The sequence below is a fragment of the Mya arenaria genome, chromosome 12 (genome assembly GCF_026914265.1).
Source record: "Mya arenaria isolate MELC-2E11 chromosome 12, ASM2691426v1".
In the NCBI taxonomy this organism is placed as follows: domain Eukaryota; kingdom Metazoa; phylum Mollusca; class Bivalvia; order Myida; family Myidae; genus Mya; species Mya arenaria.
Genome location: NC_069133.1, coordinates 19,400,588 through 19,426,027, shown reverse-complemented (window position 1 = coordinate 19,426,027; position 25,440 = coordinate 19,400,588). Strand labels below are relative to the sequence as shown.

At 32.9% G+C, this 25,440-nt stretch overlaps 1 protein-coding gene across 1 annotated transcript in view; it reads left to right on the top strand.

Annotated features, from left to right (window-relative positions):
• Nucleotides 1-25,440, top strand: part of LOC128210518 (protein mono-ADP-ribosyltransferase PARP14-like) — a 56,419-nt gene that overhangs the window by 8,021 nt on the left and 22,958 nt on the right. The window contains exons 5-17 of the mRNA XM_052914869.1: nucleotides 14-262; nucleotides 1,521-1,745; nucleotides 2,122-2,155; nucleotides 3,862-3,963; nucleotides 6,082-6,188; nucleotides 9,541-9,789; nucleotides 11,049-11,273; nucleotides 11,650-11,683; nucleotides 13,392-13,493; nucleotides 15,706-15,812; nucleotides 19,174-19,422; nucleotides 20,694-20,918; nucleotides 21,295-21,328. Of these exons, the coding sequence (XP_052770829.1) occupies nucleotides 14-262; nucleotides 1,521-1,745; nucleotides 2,122-2,155; nucleotides 3,862-3,963; nucleotides 6,082-6,188; nucleotides 9,541-9,789; nucleotides 11,049-11,273; nucleotides 11,650-11,683; nucleotides 13,392-13,493; nucleotides 15,706-15,812; nucleotides 19,174-19,422; nucleotides 20,694-20,918; nucleotides 21,295-21,328 (1,942 nt within the window). The remainder of the gene's footprint in view (nucleotides 1-13; nucleotides 263-1,520; nucleotides 1,746-2,121; nucleotides 2,156-3,861; nucleotides 3,964-6,081; nucleotides 6,189-9,540; nucleotides 9,790-11,048; nucleotides 11,274-11,649; nucleotides 11,684-13,391; nucleotides 13,494-15,705; nucleotides 15,813-19,173; nucleotides 19,423-20,693; nucleotides 20,919-21,294; nucleotides 21,329-25,440) is intronic.

The window sequence follows — 25,440 nt, the reverse complement described above, 5'->3', positions numbered from 1 at the left end:
TGATTTGTTTCAGGCAGATGCGATTGTTAACTCAACAAGTGATGACTTGAACTTGGAAAATGGATATGTGTCTGCAAAGATAAATAGAGCTGCAGGAAAAAAACTGCAAAAAGCTGTGCATAAAGAAGCTAATAAGATCAACTTCTGGGATTACATAGTTACTGAGGCGTTTGATCTAAGCAATTGTAAGCATATATTTCACTGTGCCCTCGAGCCATTGAAAGACATTGACCAGAATGACCAGAAGGATATCTGTCTATCGGTATGATATCTTTTTCACTTCAGGCATTTCATTTTGATAAAAGGGTAGAATTAATTTGGCAACGTTGTGACTTATTTCTATAACAGTTATTATAAGTTATAATAATGACTTTTTTAAACATCATGTTAGTTGGCACATTCATAGATGGCAGTATTGGCCAATCTCTTGCAATTTGACATATAACTGCACCTGGTTTCAAGGTATAAAAATAAAGATACAAATAATGTTATGGGGTTTCTTCTTGAATAGTTTCTTTTAAGAATATGATCTGGTAAGCCGATAATAAGCTGGTGGTAAGCTTGTGCCTTTAACGTAATACAAGTCATGAGAGTCTTGCAAATTTCATTAATATTATTGTACCTGTAAAGAAACTTTAACTTAAAAGGCGCCAGCTTACCACCAGTTAACCAGATCCCTATTTCCATTATAATTATGTAAGTTGACTTCATTATTGGATCTGTCAAACTGCTTTTTAATAATAATCGAACCAAATTTGTCACAAAGTTGGAACTATAAATTCTGAAACAGTTAAAATGTAATGAAACATTTTATGCATATGCTCTTAGCACATTTTAATGCCAAGTCTGTAGGAATGAATTTAATTTGTTTAATAACTTTAAGTGACGCGCTCATGTTTTTTTTACCAAACATTAGTTTTCCCGGTTATGCATCTGAAAACACTTATTGTACCGTTATGTTCCTCTATGATATCGAAATTGCAGAAAAAATACAGTTAAAAAGGTAGAAAATAGCCAGTTAGCCTCACGGCCATGAGAACATTAACAAAAGTTGTAGATATGTTGACCTGTTAACAATACATTGATAATATCACGTGATAATGTCAATCAACCAATGACGCAACACCACAGCTGTAATTAATTTTCAATTGCATTAGAAACGTGATTGAAAATTATGGTCTTCAAAGACAATATTTGAGCAAATATCAACATTTGCTGAAGGGTTCTAGCTTTTGGTATTTTTGTTTCAACACTCCTTTTGATTTGCCACAATTTATTTCATAATTAAAAAAACAGTGCATGTTACAAACCATGATCGAGGTACTGTAAGCTATTTATGTTTATAAGATATCATGGTAAGGGTTGAAAGGGTCATGGAAACCAAATATTTAGAAAGAGCGGGGTGGTCTTTCCTGAACGATACTATTACTTAGATGTTACTCACGAGTGTGTTCTTGTGCTGAATCTAGGACACTTGAATTCTCTGATGATTTTGTTTTCTAACACTTCAATATTTACAGAATATGCGGGCAATGGTTCGAATGCTGTTGAATGAAGCAAACAAAATGAGCTGCCACTCCATTGCTCTGCCGGCACTTGGAACTGGCAATCTGGGTTATCATCCCAAGGATGCAGCAAACGCGATCTTCCTTGCTGTCTGTGACTTTGTAGAACTCAATGGCGACACGAGCCATCTGCAAGAAATAAAAATTGTCATATATAAGAAAGATGAAAACACATTTCAGGTATGGATAGAAAATTGAGGAATCACATTAAACCATTCAATGTCATGAGTAAATGATCAAGCTGAACATTCTTTCTTATATTACTAGAAGCATTTGATATTGCGACCAACGCTTTAACCCAGTTAAAGGCACTTACTTTTTTGTTATTGACAATGTTAATGGATGACTTAGTTTGCCAATAGACTGATATAAAAATGTTTTAAAATGATACAGCATGACAAAATAATTTAACATATTGCACTATAAATTTGATTCATTGCTTTTCTGTTATATTTTACTTAATTGTCCAATTTCAAGTGTTGAAAAACCTTGTTTCATCCCATACTTTTAACCTGGAGGTTATAAAGGTGTCATATCTGTATGACTATTTTTTCAGGCTTTCAAGAAGGTTCAAGCAGAAATGGCCCAAGGTAACCATTTTACATAATTATTCATATTTCTGTAGGTTTGAATAAAGAACTCAATCTGGAATGCATAAAGAAATGAGAATAGACAAAAATAGGAAAAAACCTGTATAATAATGATACCACATCAAGAATTATTACATATATTAGTTAGCATGGACACTGAAATCTTTTAAGTTGACAGCGATGCAAAAGTGAATGGGGAATGTCAAAAACTAAAACAGTTAAAAAATTCATGTTTAATTTAGCCTTGATGAATAACCTTTTTAGGTAGTGAAACATTTTTTCTTGGCAACAAGTTTTGGGTTAGTTTAAGAGTTAAACAATTTTTTTAACAAACTTTGGATCAAAAAGCATTCACATTATAACGGGAAGGTCTGTCAAAATTAGTACCTCGTTTTAATGTCAAAATGCCCCAGACTATTCAACAATGTCTTGAGAGATCTCGATGATACCTTGTCAAATAAGAAAGTTGTTAAAAAAGAAGAAATTTCGTGGATGAAATTCAATTCTGAGATTACAAAAATGCATATTATCTTTTTTAAAATAGTTGCAATCAACACAAAGTCCAACAACATTGTTGATTCGGCTGCATTCCGATAAATTTGACTCACAAACATATTCTTTTTGTATTAAGACATTTCCGGGAAAACGTATATGCTTTTTGATTTGAAATCTGATAAAATAATATTATTTTGCAAAAATGTTCAATTCCTTATTACATATTTTCATGTTGCATGGGATATATGAGCCATGCTTGTTAAATATTGAATCTTAAAACTAAATAGAAGTTGATTTTTTAAAACATTTAAAATTTTGGTTCCTCAATTGACTTTTGCCGACCCTTAAAATCTAAACATTTGCCTCTTTATAACAATAGCAAGTATTATTATTAGCAACCTTAGATCAAAATACATTGTAAAAAGTTATATCTTGAAGTTTACTCTTGATAAATATGGAGTCCCTTTGAACGGCCTTTTATCAAGTGGATGCTTATCACACGTCTTGACTGTAACTATTTGTCTTCATATATACCTCATATTTCTGATAACACTTCATAAACAGGATATGTCAGGGTCACCATTCCAGGTTAAGAGTTTGCAAATGTATTTCTTGTTCTTTTTATGTCACTTACAACCTGATATTTAGGTATCATGTTATTTGCTTCACACTCAAATGTGTCCTGTCCAGTTTTAGGATATACTGGTTTTACAGACATTTTTTTTTATTTTTCTTTATTAATCAGTCTTTTTCAATGAAAGGAGAAGGATATTAATTTATTTTTCATATTATCAATGAAATCAAGGTTTGACCATATTTATTTTTTATTTAAATATGACTGCTTCTCTATGTACATTCACAGTTTGAGAACTTTTAAAATGATTTTTTTTTTTTTATAAAAATGCAATAATTTATATTAAAATGTCCTAACTAATATATTATAAATATTTTAAGACAAAGATATGATGTGTTTAAATTGATATTTTTTTAAACAACTGTTGAAAATAGAGACTGGATTATAATGTGAAATAAGATTTTCAATTTGTTGGTGCAATGCTATACTTTGCATTTCATTTAAAACAATTCCTCTGGAGTCTATTTGATTGTTTGAATGAAAAACATAATTGTCATCGCCCAACACAACAAGCTATACAGTATTTAAAACACAATAGTTTGCCTCTCTATGAATAATAGCTTTTCTTTTATTGTAGAAGAAACAAGTTCAACAAATGATGAACTTGCACATGCACCAGAAGGGGTCGATCAAAACAGTGATACTGTTACAAGCACTGCTGCGAAGCAGCTGGCAGCAGGTGACTACATGTATTTCATGTCTTGAACCATTTAGAATTTGTTCTTTAAGTTTGCACTACTAGCTTTATAAAGTAAAGAAAAGAAACCTTGCGCTATTACTGAACTTTCCCTGGAGATATATTCTCAAACCATGTTTAATTCAAATTTTACCTCTGTTTTCTGTGTCGTCTGCCTCTTTACCAACAAAAATATAGTTTGAGAAAGTGCGCCCAAAAATGAATGAACATCGAAACATAAACAAAGAATTACTATCCACTTAAAGCGCATCATTCAATCACGTGACACAATGATCTCATCCCCTGCGCACTGTTTCCCCACTGAAAACATCAGGTGATAGCCCACTTGGGAATAACAAATGCACGCCATTTTGACAGGCTAAAGTGCTGACGATATAGAAATAGAAGAGAGTTGCTGACAATATAGACATAGAAGGAAAAAATAAGTTTTGAAATTAATGATTTTTCAAGACTTATTTTGTTTAATTTATTTTATATACTTTTTATAGTGTACGTATAGACGGATATTTGTGTATTTTTTTTTTGAAAATGGCATTTTATTGAAATGAATTGAGTTATATATTAAGCTGGTTTGGTGTAAATATGAGAAAATATCACGGATTTATTAACTTTTTAGGTGTTTCATTTACAGTTGTTTGAAAGCAATTATTTTAATTTTGATCATTTTAATTAAGAAATTATTTCTCTTGAATCTGTTGTATTTTCGAAGTTGTTTTGTGAATAACAAGGTAAACATAGGCAAGGCCTACAAAGAAAAAACCCATTTGGTTCTGGTAACCCGACCCTACCTACGGAATAGGCGCCGACACTACCGTTTTTATTGTCAATTTGAAGAAAAAAAATTGAAAAACTAAAAAAAAAAACTAAAAAAAACTTAAATGCTTATACAGAAGATATCTTTAACACTATTCTCCAATGATGAAAATAACATTCTTATATAAAGCCTTATAAAAAAGCCTACCTACCCTACCTATTTTTGAAAAGGATGTTACCCTAACCAAACAATTTATTTATTTAGGCCTAATGAGTAAAGTTTGTTTAGTATATATTTCATTTTCTTGGTTGGGAATAGCACAAGCATTCACTCTTTTTTAATTAACTCTCCGAGCACAAAGTGCTTGGATGAGTTATTGTGGTAGGTTAACTAAGGATTTCATGCATCCGGCGTCAATCGTCAATAATTTATTTGTGTACACCAGTGCTCCAGCCAGGATCTGGAAAGTGTAGGGCGCTATGCCAGAAAGGGCACTTTCAATGGGTAGCGAATGACCCTAAAAAGGGCACTTGCAACGATCAATGTTTCAATTCATATTGCGTTTGTGTTGTACTTTCAATACTAATCTTTTGTTATGAATATTATAAAAAAACATAGTTGCATGGTACAAAAGTATCTTTACTTAAGTGTTAGAATGTTTTTTTTCTGAAAAGTGTCTTGACTTTATGTCCAATAGATTTCAAATATAGTTAATTTTAAACAACAGCACTTAGTCAAACAAAAGGGCACAGCAGGTTGTAATAAAAAGACAATAAGGTGCTGGAAAAGGGCAGCAGGGTGCTCCCCCTGCTATTTAGTCCAAGCAGTAGCACTGATGTACATGTTAGAGGCCACAACTTTATTCGTCTGAAAATTGGTCAGAATGGTTGTATTGATGAAATTTTAAACAGGTTAGAAAATGGGTTACCGTCTTGGTTAAAAAATAAGTTCACTTACGGTCAAATCTTTGTTTACTCAATAGAGACTTCCTTTTCTTTTTAGAAACTTACTTATGCTGTAGAGGCTGCTTTTTTGGTTCCATCTTTGTGAAACTTGATCAGAATGTTTGTCTTCATGAAGTACAAAATAGTCAAACTTAAAATAATGCTTTATATTTTACCGTTTAAAAAAAGTTTATACTTTATGTGAAAATTGCTTCTGGGTATAAAAAGAAAAAGAAAAGAAATCAATGTCTTAATAAGATTTGAAAATGCTTATATAGGCATGTTGGTTGGTATATTTAAACCTTACTATTTCTTTGAACATCATTCAATTAGAAGCAATAATTCAAGGACACAAGGATAATTATAAGACTGTTGTTTTAAGTTTTGATGTATTTCATTCAGAAAAAGAAGCCTCAAGATCTGCAAATGAAACAACTGGAGGAAGCCGAACAGAATCAAGTAAACTGAAAGTTCACGTTTTGAAAGAAGAAATAATAATATCTGTCATGGTAAAATGTTATTGGATATTTTAGTTCTTTGACTCTTTTCTTTGTAGAGCTGAATTAAGCATGTGTGTAGCAAATCAACTTGTATATACTAGATGGAAGGATAAAATGTTAAAAGTGGTAATATATATAGTATACTGTGCTGTTGACTAGACATAAAATTAAAATTTTCTATTATGTTGTCATGGCAATAAAGTGCATACCCCAGTTTTGCCTTATTCGGAATTCTGTATTTTTTCGATCCTTGTGTCAACTCTTCTGAAAAATCCGAATACTAGCTGATCAGTGCAAATAAGGTTAAAGAGGATAAAACAGAATAACAACTATTTACCATTGATACCAATTTGAAGCACTGACTCCAATAATATTCAATACAAATGTGATTTTGAAAAAGACCTATTCTTCTGGTTTTCTTTTTAACCAGGTTTTCACATAGTGAAAACTGGTTATAAGAATGACGAACATCGTTTTTCGGGCGGGCTGCCGGACGGCGTCAAACTCACCTATAAAACTAAATAATTTCAGTAAGGGTTGACACATCTTCATCAAACTTGGTCTATATGAAGAGTTTATAGATACCTTTCACGGGATTGGGTTTGGGGTCCTTAGGGTCAAGGTCAAGGTCACTGTTACTAAAATATAAAAACAGTTGAAAATGAATAACTTTAATTAGAGTCCACATATCTCTACCAAATTTGGTCTATAGAAGGAGTTTATGGATACCTTTCATGGGATTGTGTTTAGGGTCCCTAGGCTCAAGGTCAAGGTCACTGATACTAAAAATAGAAAAACGGTTAAAACAGAATAACTTTAGTTAGGGTTGACATATCTTCACCAAACTTGGTCTATAGGAAGAGTTTATGGATACCTTTCATGGGATTACGTTTGGGGTCCCTAGGGTCAAGGTCAAGATCACTGTTACAAAAAAAACAGTTGAAACTGAATAACTTAAGTTTGGGTCCACATATCTTTTCAAAACTTGGTATAAAGGAAGAGTTTATGGAGACCATTCATGGGATTGCATTTGGGGTCCCTAGGGTCAAGGTCACTGTTACTTAAAAATAGAAAAATGGTTGAAACTGAATAACTTTAGTCAGGGTTGATATATCTTGACAAAACTTGGTATGATGGAAGAGTTTATGGAGACCTTTCATGGGATTGCGCTTGGGGTCACTAGGGTCAAGGTCACTGTTACTACAAATAGAAAAACAGACACAAGCTGAAGTTCTTCTGTCAATCATTGAAAACCTGGTTTCATCACATGGCGACCTTTCTTGTTTTTGTATATGCCTAAAGATGTTTATTATACAGAGTACACTTAAATTTTACTTGAAAAATTGTATGGAAAAGATAATCTGTTGTAATCTATAAAAAAATACTCAAATATAAAATAAAATGTTTATCATACACATGGCAAATTTTCCCACCCACAAAATTATAAAGAAAGAAATTCAGTTAAACATGTTGTTATTAAAACATAATAGAAAATAGGGACAAAAGTAAACTAAACAAAATAATATTATATTTTTACCTTCATCACTTGTAACATTCCGTCAATTTATCATGATTTTGATGTTGATTACAATGCTGCATAAGTAATCAGCAAACAACAATTTAAATCTGTCATCCCAATCCTCTACATGAAGCCCTCAAATTATTTGTCGTTGACATGAACTGTATAAGGTACAGCCTTTTATTTTTATGCATTGATTGATTACCATATAACTTGGTACAAATGTTTTCCTCATTGCGATGATGTGCAGTGACCTTGACCAAGGTCCATATCTCAAAGTTCAAGGTCACGCGAGACATTTAAAGGTCAGAGTACACGCTTGTGTTTGCACTATAACTTACCTGTGCATTGATGGATTGCCATATTACTTGGTACAAATGTTTTCCTCATTAAGATGATGTGCAGTGACCTTGACCCAGGTCCATACCTCAAAGGGCAAGGTCACCAAGACATTTAAAGGTCAAGTGCACATGCTCGAGTCTAGGCTATAACTTACTAATGCATTGAAAGATTACCATATAACTTGGTACAAATGTTTTCCTCATTGAGTGACCTACTTATTTGAAAATTTTGTTGTGACAACATAAACATTTGTCCAGGATCTCTTCAATTTCATTATGTAAGTATTTAGAAAAAAAACATAACGTTCTTAAAGAACAACGGCAGGGGATACATCCATCATTTGGACTGCCTTTTGTACTTTAATATTCTCAACAACTAAGTAAAGTATTTAAAACATGTGGTATAATGGAACAAACAACACTGTCATCGCAACAGTTTGTACTCTTGGTAATAACAAGGAAGCGGCTTTAAGGTAGAGGGAGTTATTCACACCTTCACACATTGACAGTGCACAATGATGCCATGTTATGTCTATTGGTTTTTAATACAGAATCATTCTATATAAAAACTAGCCTTCATTTTCGAAACTTTAAAATAATAAACTACTTTCATTTGTTGTTGTCTTTTGATGCTAACAGTACCTGATTTTCTACTGCGTTTTTAGCTCACTTTAGCCGTAGGCTGAGGGTGAGCTTTTAGGATCGATGATTGTCCGTCGTCTGTCGTCCGTCCACACTTAGTTTGTTAACACTCTAGGAGTCACATTTTTGCCTCAATTGTCACAAAACTTGGTCAGGATGTTTGTCCCAGTAATTACTCGGAGGAGTTTGAATATGGGTCATCTGGGGTAAAAACTAGGTCACATCGCCCAAATATGGAAAGACCTTGTTAACACCTAAGAGGTAACATTTTTAGCCCAAATATCCTTGAAATTTGTCTGAAAGGTTGTTTTGATAATTTCTAGCTCAAGTTCATATATGGGTCATCTGGGGTCAAAAACTAGGTCACAGGGCCCACATATGGAAATACCTTGTTAACACTCTTGAGGTCACAATTTCATACATCAGAGAAGCCATATCCCTGTTTAATATTGCCCTTTAATTATCAACAAGTCTTTAGCACAAATTTTTACTGAGGTGAGCGATAAAGGGCCATCTTGGCCCTCTTGTTTAACTAAATCCATCCATCGATGTGAGTGGCGTCCGTTTAAAGTGAAAAGTAAACAAACATATTTTGGCTTGAAATGGACGAAAAAAACACGTCAAAAGCCTACCACTACATATATAAATTGTAGGCATTTCATTATGTATGTGTTTCAGCAATAGTAAGGATCAATATTGTGCATGACTCATAATGAAAAAATAGTACAGTCATGACCTTTAACTTTGAGCCCCTAGCTATCAATTTGCTTTATCATTTTTGAAATGTTTTTAATGCATGTTCATTGGCGGAATGTGGTTCTGCACTTTAAATTTATGACTTTTTTCTGATTTGTTTCAGGCAGATGCGATTGTTAACTCAACAAGTGATGACTTGAACTTGGAAAATGGATATGTGTCTGCAAAGATAAATAGAGCTGCAGGAAAAAAACTGCAAAAAGCTGTGCATAAAGAAGCTAATAAGATCAACTTCTGGGATTACATAGTTACTGAGGCGTTTGATCTAAGCAATTGTAAGCATATATTTCACTGTGCCCTCGAGCCATTGAAAGACATTGACCAGAATGACCAGAAGGATATCTGTCTATCGGTATGATATCTTTTTCACTTCAGGCATTTCATTTTGATAAAAAGGGTAGAATTAATTTGGCAACGTTGTGACTTATTTCTATAACAGTTATTATAAGTTATAATAATGACTTTTTTAAACATCATGTTAGTTGGCACATTCATAGATGGCAGTATTGGCCAATCTCTTGCAATTTGACATATAACTGCACCTGGTTTCAAGGTATAAAAATAAAGATACAAATAATGTTATGGGGTTTCTTCTTGAATAGTTTCTTTTAAGAATATGATCTGGTAAGCCGATAATAAGCTGGTGGTAAGCTTGTGCCTTTAACGTAATACAAGTCATGAGAGTCTTGCAAATTTCATTAATATTATTGTACCTGTAAAGAAACTTTAACTTAAAAGGCGCCAGCTTACCACCAGTTAACCAGATCCCTATTTCCATTATAATTATGTAAGTTGACTTCATTATTGGATCTGTCAAACTGCTTTTTAATAATAATCGAACCAAATTTGTCACAAAGTTGGAACTATAAATTCTGAAACAGTTAAAATGTAATGAAACATTTTATGCATATGCTCTTAGCACATTTTAATGCCAAGTCTGTAGGAATGAATTTAATTTGTTTAATAACTTTAAGTGACGCGCTCATGTTTTTTTTACCAAACATTAGTTTTCCCGGTTATGCATCTGAAAACACTTATTGTACCGTTATGTTCCTCTATGATATCGAAATTGCAGAAAAAATACAGTTAAAAAGGTAGAAAATAGCCAGTTAGCCTCACGGCCATGAGAACATTAACAAAAGTTGTAGATATGTTGACCTGTTAACAATACATTGATAATATCACGTGATAATGTCAATCAACCAATGACGCAACACCACAGCTGTAATTAATTTTCAATTGCATTAGAAACGTGATTGAAAATTATGGTCTTCAAAGACAATATTTGAGCAAATATCAACATTTGCTGAAGGGTTCTAGCTTTTGGTATTTTTGTTTCAACACTCCTTTTGATTTGCCACAATTTATTTCATAATTAAAAAAACAGTGCATGTTACAAACCATGATCGAGGTACTGTAAGCTATTTATGTTTATAAGATATCATGGTAAGGGTTGAAAGGGTCATGGAAACCAAATATTTAGAAAGAGCGGGGTGGTCTTTCCTGAACGATACTATTACTTAGATGTTACTCACGAGTGTGTTCTTGTGCTGAATCTAGGACACTTGAATTCTCTGATGATTTTTTTTTCTAACACTTCAATATTTACAGAATATGCGGGCAATGGTTCGAATGCTGTTGAATGAAGCAAACAAAATGAGCTGCCACTCCATTGCTCTGCCGGCACTTGGAACTGGCAATCTGGGTTATCATCCCAAGGATGCAGCAAACGCGATCTTCCTTGCTGTCTGTGACTTTGTAGAACTCAATGGCGACACGAGCCATCTGCAAGAAATAAAAATTGTCATATATAAGAAAGATGAAAACACATTTCAGGTATGGATAGAAAATTGAGGAATCACATTAAACCATTCAATGTCATGAGTAAATGATCAAGCTGAACATTCTTTCTAATATTACTAGAAGCATTTGATATTGCGACCAACGCTTTAACCCAGTTAAAGGCACTTACTTTTTTGTTATTGACAATGTTAATGGATGACTTAGTTTGCCAATAGACTGATATAAAAATGTTTTAAAATGATACAGCATGACAAAATAATTTAACATATTGCACTATAAATTTGATTCATTGCTTTTCTGTTATATTTTACTTAATTGTCCAATTTCAAGTGTTGAAAAACCTTGTTTCATCCCATACTTTTAACCTGGAGGTTATAAAGGTGTCATATCTGTATGACTATTTTTTCAGGCTTTCAAGAAGGTTCAAGCAGAAATGGCCCAAGGTAACCATTTTACATAATTATTCATATTTCTGTAGGTTTGAATAAAGAACTCAATCTGGAATGCATAAAGAAATGAGAATAGACAAAAATAGGAAAAAACCTGTATAATAATGATACCACATCAAGAATTATTACATATATTAGTTAGCATGGACACTGAAATCTTTTAAGTTGACAGCGATGCAAAAGTGAATGGGGAATGTCAAAAACTAAAACAGTTAAAAAATTCATGTTTAATTTAGCCTTGATGAATAACCTTTTTAGGTAGTGAAACATTTTTTCTTGGCAACAAGTTTTGGGTTAGTTTAAGAGTTAAACAATTTTTTTAACAAACTTTGGATCAAAAAGCATTCACATTATAACGGGAAGGTCTGTCAAAATTAGTACCTCGTTTTAATGTCAAAATGCCCCAGACTATTCAACAATGTCTTGAGAGATCTCGATGATACCTTGTCAAATAAGAAAGTTGTTAAAAAAAGAAGAAATTTCGTGGATGAAATTCAATTCTGAGATTACAAAAATGCATATTATCTTTTTTAAAATAGTTGCAATCAACACAAAGTCCAACAACATTGTTGATTCGGCTGCATTCCGATAAATTTGACTCACAAACATATTCTTTTTGTATTAAGACATTTCCGGGAAAACGTATATGCTTTTTGATTTGAAATCTGATAAAATTATATTATTTTGCAAAAATGTTCAATTCCTTATTACATATTTTCATGTTGCATGGGATATATGAGCCATGCTTGTTAAATATTGAATCTTAAAACTAAATAGAAGTTGATTTTTTAAAACATTTAAAATTTTGGTTCCTCAATTGACTTTTGCCGACCCTTAAAATCTAAACATTTGCCTCTTTATAACAATAGCAAGTATTATTATTAGCAACCTTAGATCAAAATACATTGTAAAAAGTTATATCTTGAAGTTTACTCTTGATAAATATGGAGTCCCTTTGAACGGCCTTTTATCAAGTGGATGCTTATCACACGTCTTGACTGTAACTATTTGTCTTCATATATACCTCATATTTCTGATAACACTTCATAAACAGGATATGTCAGGGTCACCATTCCAGGTTAAGAGTTTGCAAATGTATTTCTTGTTCTTTTTATGTCACTTACAACCTGATATTTAGGTATCATGTTATTTGCTTCACACTCAAATGTGTCCTGTCCAGTTTTAGGATATACTGGTTTTACAGACATTTTTTTTTATTTTTCTTTATTAATCAGTCTTTTTCAATGAAAGGAGAAGGATATTAATTTATTTTTCATATTATCAATGAAATCAAGGTTTGACCATATTTATTTTTTATTTAAATATGACTGCTTCTCTATGTACATTCACAGTTTGAGAACTTTTAAAATGATTTTTTTTTTTATAAAAATGCAATAATTTATATTAAAATGTCCTAACTAATATATTATAAATATTTTAAGACAAAGATATGATGTGTTTAAATTGATATTTTTTTAAACAACTGTTGAAAATAGAGACTGGATTATAATGTGAAATAAGATTTTCAATTTGTTGGTGCAATGCTATACTTTGCATTTCATTTAAAACAATTCCTCTGTATGAGTCTATTTGATTGTTTGAATGAAAAACATAATTGTCATCGCCCAACACAACAAGCTATACAGTATTTAAAACACAATAGTTTGCCTCTTTATGAATAATAGCTTTTCTTTTATTGTAGAAGAAACAAGTTCAACAAATGATGAACTTGCACATGCACCAGAAGGGGTCGATCAAAACAGTGATACTGTTACAAGCACTGCTGCGAAGCAGCTGGCAGCAGGTGACTACATGTATTTCATGTCTTGAACCATTTAGAATTTGTTCTTTAAGTTTGCACTACTAGCTTTATAAAGTAAAGAAAAGAAACCTTGCGCTATTACTGAACTTTCCCTGGAGATATATTCTCAAACCATGTTTATTTCAAATTTTAGTGTGGAGTTTGTGGCTACAGGGTTTACAACCCTGTTCAGTGTAGCCACAAACTCCACACTCACAACATAAAATGCCTATTAATAGTAACAAATGTCGTCTGCCTCTTTACCAACAAAAATATAGTTTGAGAAAGTGCGCCCAAAAATGAATGAACATCGAAACATAAACAAAGAATTACTATCCACTTAAAGCGCATCATTCAATCACGTGACACAATGATCTCATCCCGTGCGCACTGTTTCCCCACTGAAAACATCAGGTGACAGCCCACTTGGGAATAACAAATGCACGCCATTTTGACAGGCTAAAGTGCTGACGATATAGAAAAAGAAGAGAGTTGCTGACCATATAGACATAGAAGGAAAAAATAAGTTTTGAAATTAATGATTTTTCAAGACTTATTTTGTTTAATTTATTTTATATACTTTTTATAGTGTACGTATAGACGGATATTTGTGTTTTTTTTTTTGAAAATGGCATTTTATTGAAATGAATTGAGTTATATATTTTGCTGGTTTGGTGTAAATATGAGAAAATATCACGGATTTATTAACTTTTTAGGTGTTTCATTTACAGTTGTTTGAAAGCAATTATTTTAATTTTGATCATTTTAATTAAGAAATTATTTCTCTTGAATCTGTTGTATTTTCGAAGTTGTTTTGTGAATAACAAGGCAAACATAGGCAAACTTTTGCTAAGGCCTGCAAAAAATACATTTGGTTCGGGTAACCCGACCCTACCTACGGAATAGGCGCCGACACTACCGTTTTTATTGTCAATTTGAAAAAACAATTGAAAAACTAAAAAAAAAAACTAAAAAAAACTTAAATGCTTATACAGAAGATATCTTTAACACTATTCTCCAATGATGAAAATAACATTCTTATATAAAGCCTTATAAAAAAAAGCCTACCTACCCTACCTATTTTTGAAAAGGATGTTACCCTAACCAAACAATTTATTTATTTAGGCCTAATGAGTAAAGTTTGTTTAGTATATATTTCATTTTCTTGGTTGGGAATAGCACAAGCATTCACCCTTTTTTAATTAACTCTCCGAGCACAAAGTGCTTGGATGAGTTATTGTGGTAGGTTAACTAAGGATTTCATGCATCCGGCGTCAATCGTCAATAATTTATTTGTGTACACCAGTGCTCCAGCCAGGATCTGGAAAGTGTAGGGCGCTATGCCAGAAAGGGCACTTTCAATGGGTAGCGAATGACCCTAAAAAGGGCACTTGCAACGATCAATGTTTCAATTCATATTGCGTTTGTGTTGTACTTTCAATACTAATCTTGTGTTATGAATATTATAAAAAAAACATAGTTGCATGGTACAAAAGTATCTTTACTTAAGTGTTAGAATAGTTTATGTTTTTTTTCTGAAAAGTGTCTTGACTTTATGTCCAATAGATTTCAAATATAGTTAATTTTAAACAACAGCACTTAGTCAAACAAAAGGGCACAGCAGGTTGTAATAAAAAGACAATAAGGTGCTGGAAAAGGGCAGCAGGGTGCTCCCCCTGCTATTTAGTCCAAGCAGTAGCACTGATGTACATGTTAGAGGCCACAACTTTATTCTTCTGAAAATTGGTCAGAATGGTTGTATTGATGAAATTTTAAACAGGTTAGAAAATGGGTTACCATCTTGGTTAAAAAATAAGTTCACTTACGGTCAAATCTTTGTTTACTCAATAGAGACTTCCTTTTCTTTTTAGAAACTTACTTATGCTGTAGAGGCTGCTTTTTTGGTTCCATCTTTGTGAAACTTGATCAGAATGTTTATCTTCATGAAGTACAAAATAGTCAAACTTAAAATAATGCTTTATATTTTACCGTTTAAAAAAGTTTATACTTTATGTGAAAATTGCTTCTGGGTATAAAAAGAAAAAAGAAAAGAAATCAATGTCTTAATGAGATTTGAAAATGCTTATATAGGCATGTTGGTTGGTATATTTAAACCTTACTATTTCTTTGAACATCATACAATTAGAAGCAATAATTCAAGGACACAAGGATAATTATAAGATTGTTGTTTTAAGTTTTGATGTATTTCATTCAGAAAAAGAAGCCTCAAGATCTGCAAATGAAACAACTGGAGGAAGCCGAACAGAATCAAGTAAACTGAAAGTTCACGTTTTGAAAGAAGAAATAATAATATCTGTCATGGTAAAATGTTATTGGATATTTTAGTTCTTTGACTCTTTTCTTTGTAGAGCTGAATTAAGCATGTGTGTAGCAAATCAACTTGTATATACTAGATGGAAGGATAAAATGTTAAAAGTGATAATACATATAGTATACTGTGCTGTTGACTAGACATACAATTAAAATTTTCTATTATGTTGTCATGGCAATAAAGTGCATACCCCAGTTTTGCCTTATTCGGAATTCTGTATTTTTTCGATCCTTGTGTCAACTCTTCTGAAAAATCCGAATACTAGCTGATCAGTGCAAATAAGGTTAAAGAGGATAAAACAGAATAACAACTATTTACCATTGATACCAATTTGAAGCACTGACTCCAATAATATACAATACAAATGTGATTTTGAAAAAGACCTATCCTTCTGGTTTTCTTTTTAACCAGGTTTTCACATAGTGAAAACTGGTTATAAGAATGACGAACATCGTTTTTCGGGCGGGCTGCCGGACGGCGTCAAACTCACCTATAAAACTAAATAATTTCAGTAAGGGTTGACACATCTTCATCAAACTTGGTCTATATGAAGAGTTTATAGATACCTTTCACGGGATTGGGTTTGGGGTCCTTAGGGTCAAGGTCAAGGTCACTGTTACTAAAATATAAAAACAGTTGAAAATGAATAACTTTAATTAGAGTCCACATATCTCTACCAAATTTGGTCTATAGAAGGAGTTTATGGATACCTTTCATGGGATTGTGTTTAGGGTCCCTAGGCTCAAGGTCAAGGTCACTGATACTAAAAATAGAAAACGGTTAAAACAGAATAACTTTAGTTAGGGTTGACATATCTTCACCAAACTTGGTCTATAGGAAGAGTTTATGGATACCTTTCATGGGATTACGTTTGGGGTCCCTAGGGTCAAGGTCAAGATCACTGTTACAAAAAAACAGTTGAAACTGAATAACTTAAGTTTGGGTCCACATATCTTTTCCAAACTTGGTATAAAGGAAGAATTTATGAAGACCATTCATGGGATTGCATTTGGGGTCCCTAGGGTCAAGGTCACTGTTACTAAAAAATAGAAAAATGGTTGAAACTGAATAACTTTAGTCAGGGTTGATATATCTTGACAAAACTTGGTATGATGGAAGAGTTTATGGAGACCTTTCATGGGATTGCGCTTAGGGTCACTAGGGTCAAGGTCACTGTTACTACAAATAGAAAAACAGACACAAGCTGAAGTTCTTCTGTCAATCATTGAAAACCTGGTTTCATCACATGGCGACCTTTCTTGTTTTTGTATATGCCTAAAGATGTTTATTATACAGAGTACACTTAAATTTTACTTGAAAAATTGTATGGAAAAGATAATCTGTTGCAATTTATAAAAAAAATACTCAAATATAAAATAAAATGTTTATCATACACATGGCAAATTTTCCCACCCACAAAATTATAAAGAAAGAAATGCAGTTAAACATGTTGTTATTAAAACATAATAGAAAATAGGGACAAAAGTAAACTAAACAAAATAATATTAAATTTTTACCTTCATCACTTGTAACATTTCGTCAATTTATCATGATTTTGATGTTGATTACAATGCTGCATAAGTAATCAGCAAACAACAATTTAAATCTGTCATCCCAATCCTCTACATGAAGCCCTCAAATTATTTGTCGTTGACATGAACTGTATAAGGTACAGCCTTTTATTTTTATGCATTGATTGATTACCATATAACTTGGTACAAATGTTTTCCTCATTGCGATGATGTGCACTGACCTTGACCCAGGTCCATATCTCAAAGTTCAAGGTCACGCGAGACATTTAAAGGTCAGAGTACACGCTTGTGTCTGCACTATAACTTACCTGTGCATTGATGGATTGCCATATTACTTGGTACAAATGTTTTCCTCATTAAGATGATGTGCAGTGACCTTGACCCAGATCCATACCTCAAAGGGCAAGGTCACCAAGACATTTAAAGGTCAAGTGCACATGCTCGAGTCCAGGCTATAACTTACTAATGCATTGAAAGATTACCATATAACTTGGTACAAATGTTTTCCTCATTAAGTGACCTACTTATTTGAAACTTTTGTTGTGACAACATAAACATTTGTCCAGGATCTCTTCAATTTCATTATGTAAGTATTTAGAAAAAAAACATAACGTTCTTAAAGAACAACGGCAGGGGATACATCCATCCTTTGGACTGCCTTTTGTACTTTAATATTCAACAACTAAGTAAAGTATTTAAAACATGTGGTATAATGGAACAAACAACACTGTCATCGCAACACTTTCTACTCTTGGTAATAACAAGGAAGCGGCTTTAAGGTAGAAGGAGTTATTCACACATTCACACATTCACAGTGCACAATGATGCCATGTTATGTCTATTGGTTTTTAATACAGAATCATTCTATATAAAAACTAGCGTTCATTTTTGAAACTTTAAAATAATAAATTACTTTCATTTGTTGTTGTCTTCTGATGCTAACAGTACCCGATTTTCTACTGCGTTTTTAGCTCACCTTAGCCGTAGGCTGAGGGTGAGCTTTTAGGATCGATGTCATTGTCCGTCGTCCGTCGTCTGTTGTCTGTCCACACGTCTTAGTTTGTTAACACTATAGGGGTCACATTTTTGCCTCAATTGTCACAAAACTTGGTCAGGATGTTTGTCCCAGTAATTACTCGGAGGAGTTTGAATATGGGTCATCTGGGGTAAAAACTAGGTCACATCGCCCAAATATGGAAAGACCTTGTTAACACCTAAGAGGTAACATTTTTAGCCCAAATATCCTTGAAATTTGTCTGAAAGGTTGTTTTGATGATTTCTAGCTCAAGTTCATATATGGGTCATCTGGGGTCAAAAACTAGGTCACAGGGCCCACATATGGAAATACCTTGTTAACACTCTTGAGGTCACAATTTCATACATCAGAGAAGCCATATCCCTGTTTAATATTGCCCTTTAATTATCAACAAGTCTTTAGCACAAATTTTTACTGAGGTGAGCGATAAAGGGCCATCTTGGCCCTCTTGTTTAACTAAATCCATCCATCGATGTGAGTGGCGTCCGTTTAAAGTGAAAGTAAACAAACATATTTTGGCTTGAAATGGACGAAAAAAAACACGTCAAAAGCATACCACTACATATATAAATTGTAGGCATTTCATTATGTATGTGTTTCAGCAATAGTAAGGATCAATATTGTGCATGACTCATAATGAAAAAATAGTACAGTCATGACCTTTAACTTTGAGCCCCTAGCTATCAATTTGCTTTATCATTTTTGAAATGTTTTTAATGCATGTTCATTGGCGGAATGTGGTGTTGCACTTTAAATTCATGACTTTTTTCTGATTTGTTTCAGGCAGATGCGATTGTTAACTCAACAAGTGATGACTTGAACTTGGAAAATGGATATGTGTCTGCAAAGATAAATAGAGCTGCAGGAAAAAAACTGCAAAAAGCTGTGCATAAAGAAGCTAATAAGATCAACTTCTGGGATTACATAGTTACTGAGGCGTTTGATCTAAGCAATTGTAAGCATATATTTCACTGTGCCCTCGAGCCATTGAGAGACATTGACCAGAATGACCAGAAGGATATCTGTTCATCGGTATGATATCTTTTTCATTTCAGGCATTTCATTTTGATAAAAAGGGTAGAATTAATTTGGCAACGTTGTGACTTATTTCTATAACAGTTATTATAAGTTATAATAATGACTTTTTTAAACATCATGTTAGTTGGCACAGTCATAGATGGCAGTATTGGCCAATCTCTTGCAATTTGACATATAACTGCACCTGGTTTCAAGGTATAAAAATAAAGATACAAATAATGTTATGGGGTTTCTTCTTGAATAGTTTCTTTTAAGAATATGATCTGGTAAGCCGATAATAAGCTGGTGGTAAGCTTGTGCCTTTAACGTAATACAAGTCATGAGAGTCTTGCAAATTTCATTAATATTAATGTACCTGTAAAGAAACTTTAACTTAAAAGGCGCCAGCTTACCACCAGTTAACCAGATCCCTAGTTCCATTATAATTATGTAAGTTGACTTCATTATTGGATCTGTCAAACTGCTTTTTAATAATAATCGAACCAAATTTGTCACAAAGTTGGAACTATAAATTCTGAAACAGTTAAAATGTAATGAAACATTTTATGCATATGCTCTTAGCACATTTTAATGCCAAGTCTGTAGGAATGAATTTAATTTGTTTAATAACTTTAAGTGACTCGCTCATGTTTTTTTTACCAAAAATTAGTTTTCCCGGTTATGCATCTGAAAACACTTATTGAACACTTATTGTATCGTTATCTTCCTCTATGATATCGAAATTGCAGAAAAAATACAGTTAAAAAGGTAGAAAATAGCCAGATAGCCTCACGGCCATGGGAACATCAACAAAAGTTGTAGATATGTTGACCTGTTAACAATACATTGATAATATCACGTGATAATGTCAATCAACCAATGACGCAACACCACAGCTGTAATTAATTTTCAATTGCATTAGAAACGTGATTGAAAATTGTGGTCTTCAAAGACAATATTTGAGCAAATATCAACATTTGCTGAAGGGTTCTAGCTTTTGGTATTTTTGTTTCAACACTCCTTTTGATTTGCCACAATTTATTTCATAATTAAAAAAAAGAATGCATGTTACAAACCATCATCGAGGTACTGTAAGCTATTTATGTTTATAAGATATCATGGTAAGGGTTGAAAGGGTCATGGAAACCAAATATTTAGAAAGAGCGGGGTGGTCTTTCCTGAACGATACTATTACTTAGATGTTACTCACGAGTGTGTTCTTGTGCTGAATCTAGGACACTTGAATTCTCTGATGAATTTTTTTTCTAACACTTCAATATTTACAGAATATGCGGGCAATGGTTCGAATGCTGTTGAATGAAGCAAACAAAATGAGCTGCCACTCCATTGCTCTGCCGGCACTTGGAACTGGCAATCTGGGTTATCATCCCAAGGATGCAGCAAACGCGATCTTCCTTGCTGTCTGTGACTTTGTAGAACTCAATGGCGACACGAGCCATCTGCAAGAAATAAAAATTGTCATATATAAGAAAGATGAAAACACATTTCAGGTATGGATAGAAAATTGAGGAATCACATTAAACCATTCAATGTCATGAGTAAATGATCAAGCTGAACATTCTTTCTTATATTACTAGAAGCATTTGATATTGCGACCAACGCTTTTACCCAGCTAAAGGCACTTACATTTTTGTTATTGACAATGTTAATGGATGACTTAGTTTGCCAATAGACTGATATAAAAATGTTTTAAAATGATACAGCATGACAAAATATTTTAACATATTGCACTATAAATTTGATTCATTGCTTTTCTGTTATATTTTACTTAATTGTCCAATTTCAAGTGTTGAAAAACCTTGTTTCATCCCATACTTTTAACCTGGAGGTTATAAAGGTGTCATATCTGTATGACTATTTTTTCAGGCTTTCAAGAAGGTTCAAGCAGAAATGGCCCAAGGTAACCATTTTACATAATTATTCATATTTCTGTAGGTTTGAATAAAGAACTCAACCTGGAATGCATAAAGAAATGAGAATAGACAAAAATAGGAAAAAAACCTGTATAATAATGATACCACATCAAGAATTATTACATATATTAGTTAGCATGGACACTGAAATCTTTTAAGTTGACAGCGATGCAAAAGTGAATGGGGAATGTCAAAAACTAAAACAGTTTAAAAATGCATGTTTAATTTAGCCTTGATGAACAACCTTTTTAGGGAGTGAAACTTTTTTTCTTGGCAACAAGTTTTGGGTTAGTTTAAGAGTTAAACAATTTTTTTAACAAACTTTGGATCAAAAAGCATTTACATTATAACGGGAAGGTCTGTCAAAATTAGTACCTCGTTTTAATGTCAAAATGCCCCAGACTATTCAAAAATGTCTTGAGAGATCTCGATGATACCTTGTCAAATAAGAAAGTTGTTAAAAAAAGAAGAAATTTCGTGGATGAAATTCAATTCTGAGGTTACAAAAATGCATATTATCTTTTTTAAAATAGTTGCAATCAACACAAAGTCCAACAACATTGTTGATTCGGCTGCATTCCGATAAATTTGACTCACAAACATATTCTTTTTGTATTAAGACATTTCCGGGAAAACGTAAATGCTTTTTGATTTGAAATCTGATAAAATTATATTATTTTGCAAAAATGTTCAATTCCTAATTACATATTTTCATGTTGCATGGGATATATGAGCCAAGCTTGTTAAATATTGAATCTTAAAACTAAATAGAAGTTGATTTTTTAAAACATTTAAAATTTTGGTTCCTCAATTGACTTTTGCCGACCCTTAAAATCTAAACATTTGCCTTTTTATAACAATAGCAAGTATTATTATTAGCAACCTTAGATCAAAATACATTGTAAAAAGTTATATCTTGAAGTTTACTCTTAATAAATGTGGAGTCCCTTTGAACGGCCTTTTATCAAGTGGATGCTTATCACACGTCTTGACTGTAACTATTTGTCTTCATATATACCTCATATTTCTGATAACACTTCATAAACAGGATATGTCAGGGTCACCATTCCAGGTTAAGAGTTTGCAAATGTATTTCTTGTTCACTTTATGTCACTTACAACCTGATATTTAGGTATCATGTTATTTACTTCACACTCAAAATGTGTCCTGTCCAGTTTTAGGATATACTGGTTTTACAAGCTGGTTTATTTAGAAATACAATAGCTCTACAAGTGAGAAGGATAATTCTCTGTCCTGCTGTGTGTTTGCTTTTAACTAATTTTAAGTGGACTTTATAAAAACTTTTGTTGCAACAGTGTAACTCTCATTCATATTGTTTTTAAGTCCTTATATTATTTTTCAAGTACATTTTCATAGTTAATTTACACACAAAAAGGCCCACAAGTTGTTTTTAAGTTGTTTATTATTAATAAGTCAATATGATGAAAGCCATAATACGCTCTTAAATTCTTTAATGGTAACACTGCATGCCTATTTTTAGTAAGTTTGTAATTGTTGTGTCGTCGGCAAAGCAGATATTATCATCCTCTGCTTCGTCGTTGTTGTAACACTTTTGAATCTAAAACTACTTGATGTGAGAAACTGCAAATTGGTCATGGTCAGTAAGTGATTTTTAGCTAGACTATTCAAAGAATATGTGGGCTATACTACTCGCCCCGTCGTCACTGTCGGCGTCCGTTACAGTTTTGGGATTTTCACTTATAAGTCCAACAGTTGTTCAGGGCCATCACATGATGAGGTTAGATAACTCCATGTTATTCTTTACACAGATTATGGTCCCTGACTATGGAACTTAGGTTAAAGTTTTCGTGCAGGTTGGGATACTTATTAATAACTTCTATACCCTTTGTTCAATTGACTTAATACTTCACACAGTTGTTCAGGACCATCACACGATGAGGGTTCATAACTCCATAATATCCTTAATACAAGTTATGGCCCCTGATTGACTTAGGTTAAAGTTTTAGGGCAAGTTGGGATTTTCACTTAAAACTTCAATACCATTCATTCAATTGACTTGATACTTCACACAGTTGTTCAGAGCCATCACATAATGAAGTTAGATTACTCCATATTATCTTTAAAACAAATTATGGCCCCTGATTGACTATGGAACTTAGATTAAAGTTTTAGGGCAGGTAGGGATATTTATTAATTACTTCTATACCCTTCTTTCAATTGACTTAATACTTCACACAATTGTTCAGGACCATAACCCAATTGACGTGATTGACTTAGATTAAAGTTTTAGGCAAGTAAAAATTAAGGGCAAGTTGGGATTTTAATAAAAAACTTCTATACCGTTCATTCAATGCACTTAATAAAATTCAAAATTATTTATGACCATCTTACAACAAGAAAATAACACCATTTTAACCCTGAATACAAATTATGGCCCTTGATTTTTTTTTGATTTTTTTTTGATTTTTTAAGTCTTTTGAAAGGCATTTATGTATATTCTTAACCACATTTTCATAATGGAAATGAAGTTACTTGAATGACAAATGCATCATTGTTTGGGTGGGCTGGTGGGAGGGCAGCATCAAAGTTACCTTATGTATCGAATAATTTTAGTTAGGTTTGACATAAAGAGACTCAGTAATATTACATCGTTATTGTATTCACTTCTAAGTCAAAGCGGCGTAGTCGAGCGCACTGTCTTACGACGGCTCTTGGTAGCTCACCTTAGCCGTAGGCTGAGGGTGAGCTATTATGATTGATGATTGTCCGTCATCTGTCATCCGTCCACACTTTGTTTGTTAACACTCTAGTGGTCACATTTTTGCCTCAATTGTCACGAAACTTGGTCAGGATGTTTGTCCCAGTAATCACTCGGACGAGTTGGAATATGGGTCATCTGGCGTCAAAAACTAGGTCACAGAGCCCAAATATGGAAAAACTTGTTAACACTCTAGAAGTAACATTTTCAGCTCAAATATCCTGGAAATTTGTCAGAAAGGTTGTTTAAATAATTAGCAAAATTGCTGTAGTTACCCGAGATTGATTGCGCTTTAATGATAGAAATTACCTAAAATTGCTCTTGTCCTATCAATAAGTTTTTAAGCATTTGTCCAATCATCACAAAATTTGGTGAGAATGTGAATGGGCATAATACGTCAGAGAAGCCAAATCCCTGTTATTGCCCTTTAATTATCAACAAGTCTATAGCACAAAGTTTTACTCAGGTAAGCTATATAGGGCCAACTTGGCCCTCTTGTTTGAATTTAGGATGAATAGGTCAAGGTCATGGTGATGTTTACGAGAGAAATTTTAGGCCCTCACGATTATCCTATTTATGGAATTCTAGATTTTACTATAAGATAAGCATTAATAAATAATGCTTCGATGGTTAACATTATATGCTATCACCCTCTGTGACATTTGATATTTATTTTATGATTATAACCAAAACAACTTTAATAATCTACAAATATTCATGGAGTCAACAAGAACGTAGTGATCAACTAGATAATGAATGAATTATTTTTTTCCGGCTTTATTATTATGTCATATGATAAACTGTTTCCGGTTTATTGCTTTTCTATCTTTAGCGTCTTCTTACAGGATTTTCTATTTATCAAATTCACTGGTACATTTATAAAAAAAATAACACATACATAATGAGAAACTTCATTTTAAAATTGATAAATCATTCAATAACAAATTTGTCGATCAGTTCTCAATCAGTTTTTATTTTCACAAGTAAGTTTTTGGTCGAAAAGTTCTGCAAAGAGTTGACTCGATCTAGTGGAATTTCCAATTGTCTATTTTTAGACCCATGTGAGGGTAATATCATAATATAACCCGGTGAGAATTGTTATGTCAGGGTAACAGTACGGATTAGCTAATTTTGTGCATGTGAGAATCTAACATTGGCATGTCATGTGAGGTATAATAATAAAATTATAATGTTATTAATTAAGTGATTTAATATTGGCCTAGTTATTTGTCCGGCGTTAGCTGTATTTGCCTGAGCCCGAAAGGGCGAAGGCATATACAGCTGACCGAGGACATATAGCGGGAATAGTGACATTGCACATACGTATGAATATAGATCTGTACATTGTGAGGAAGCATG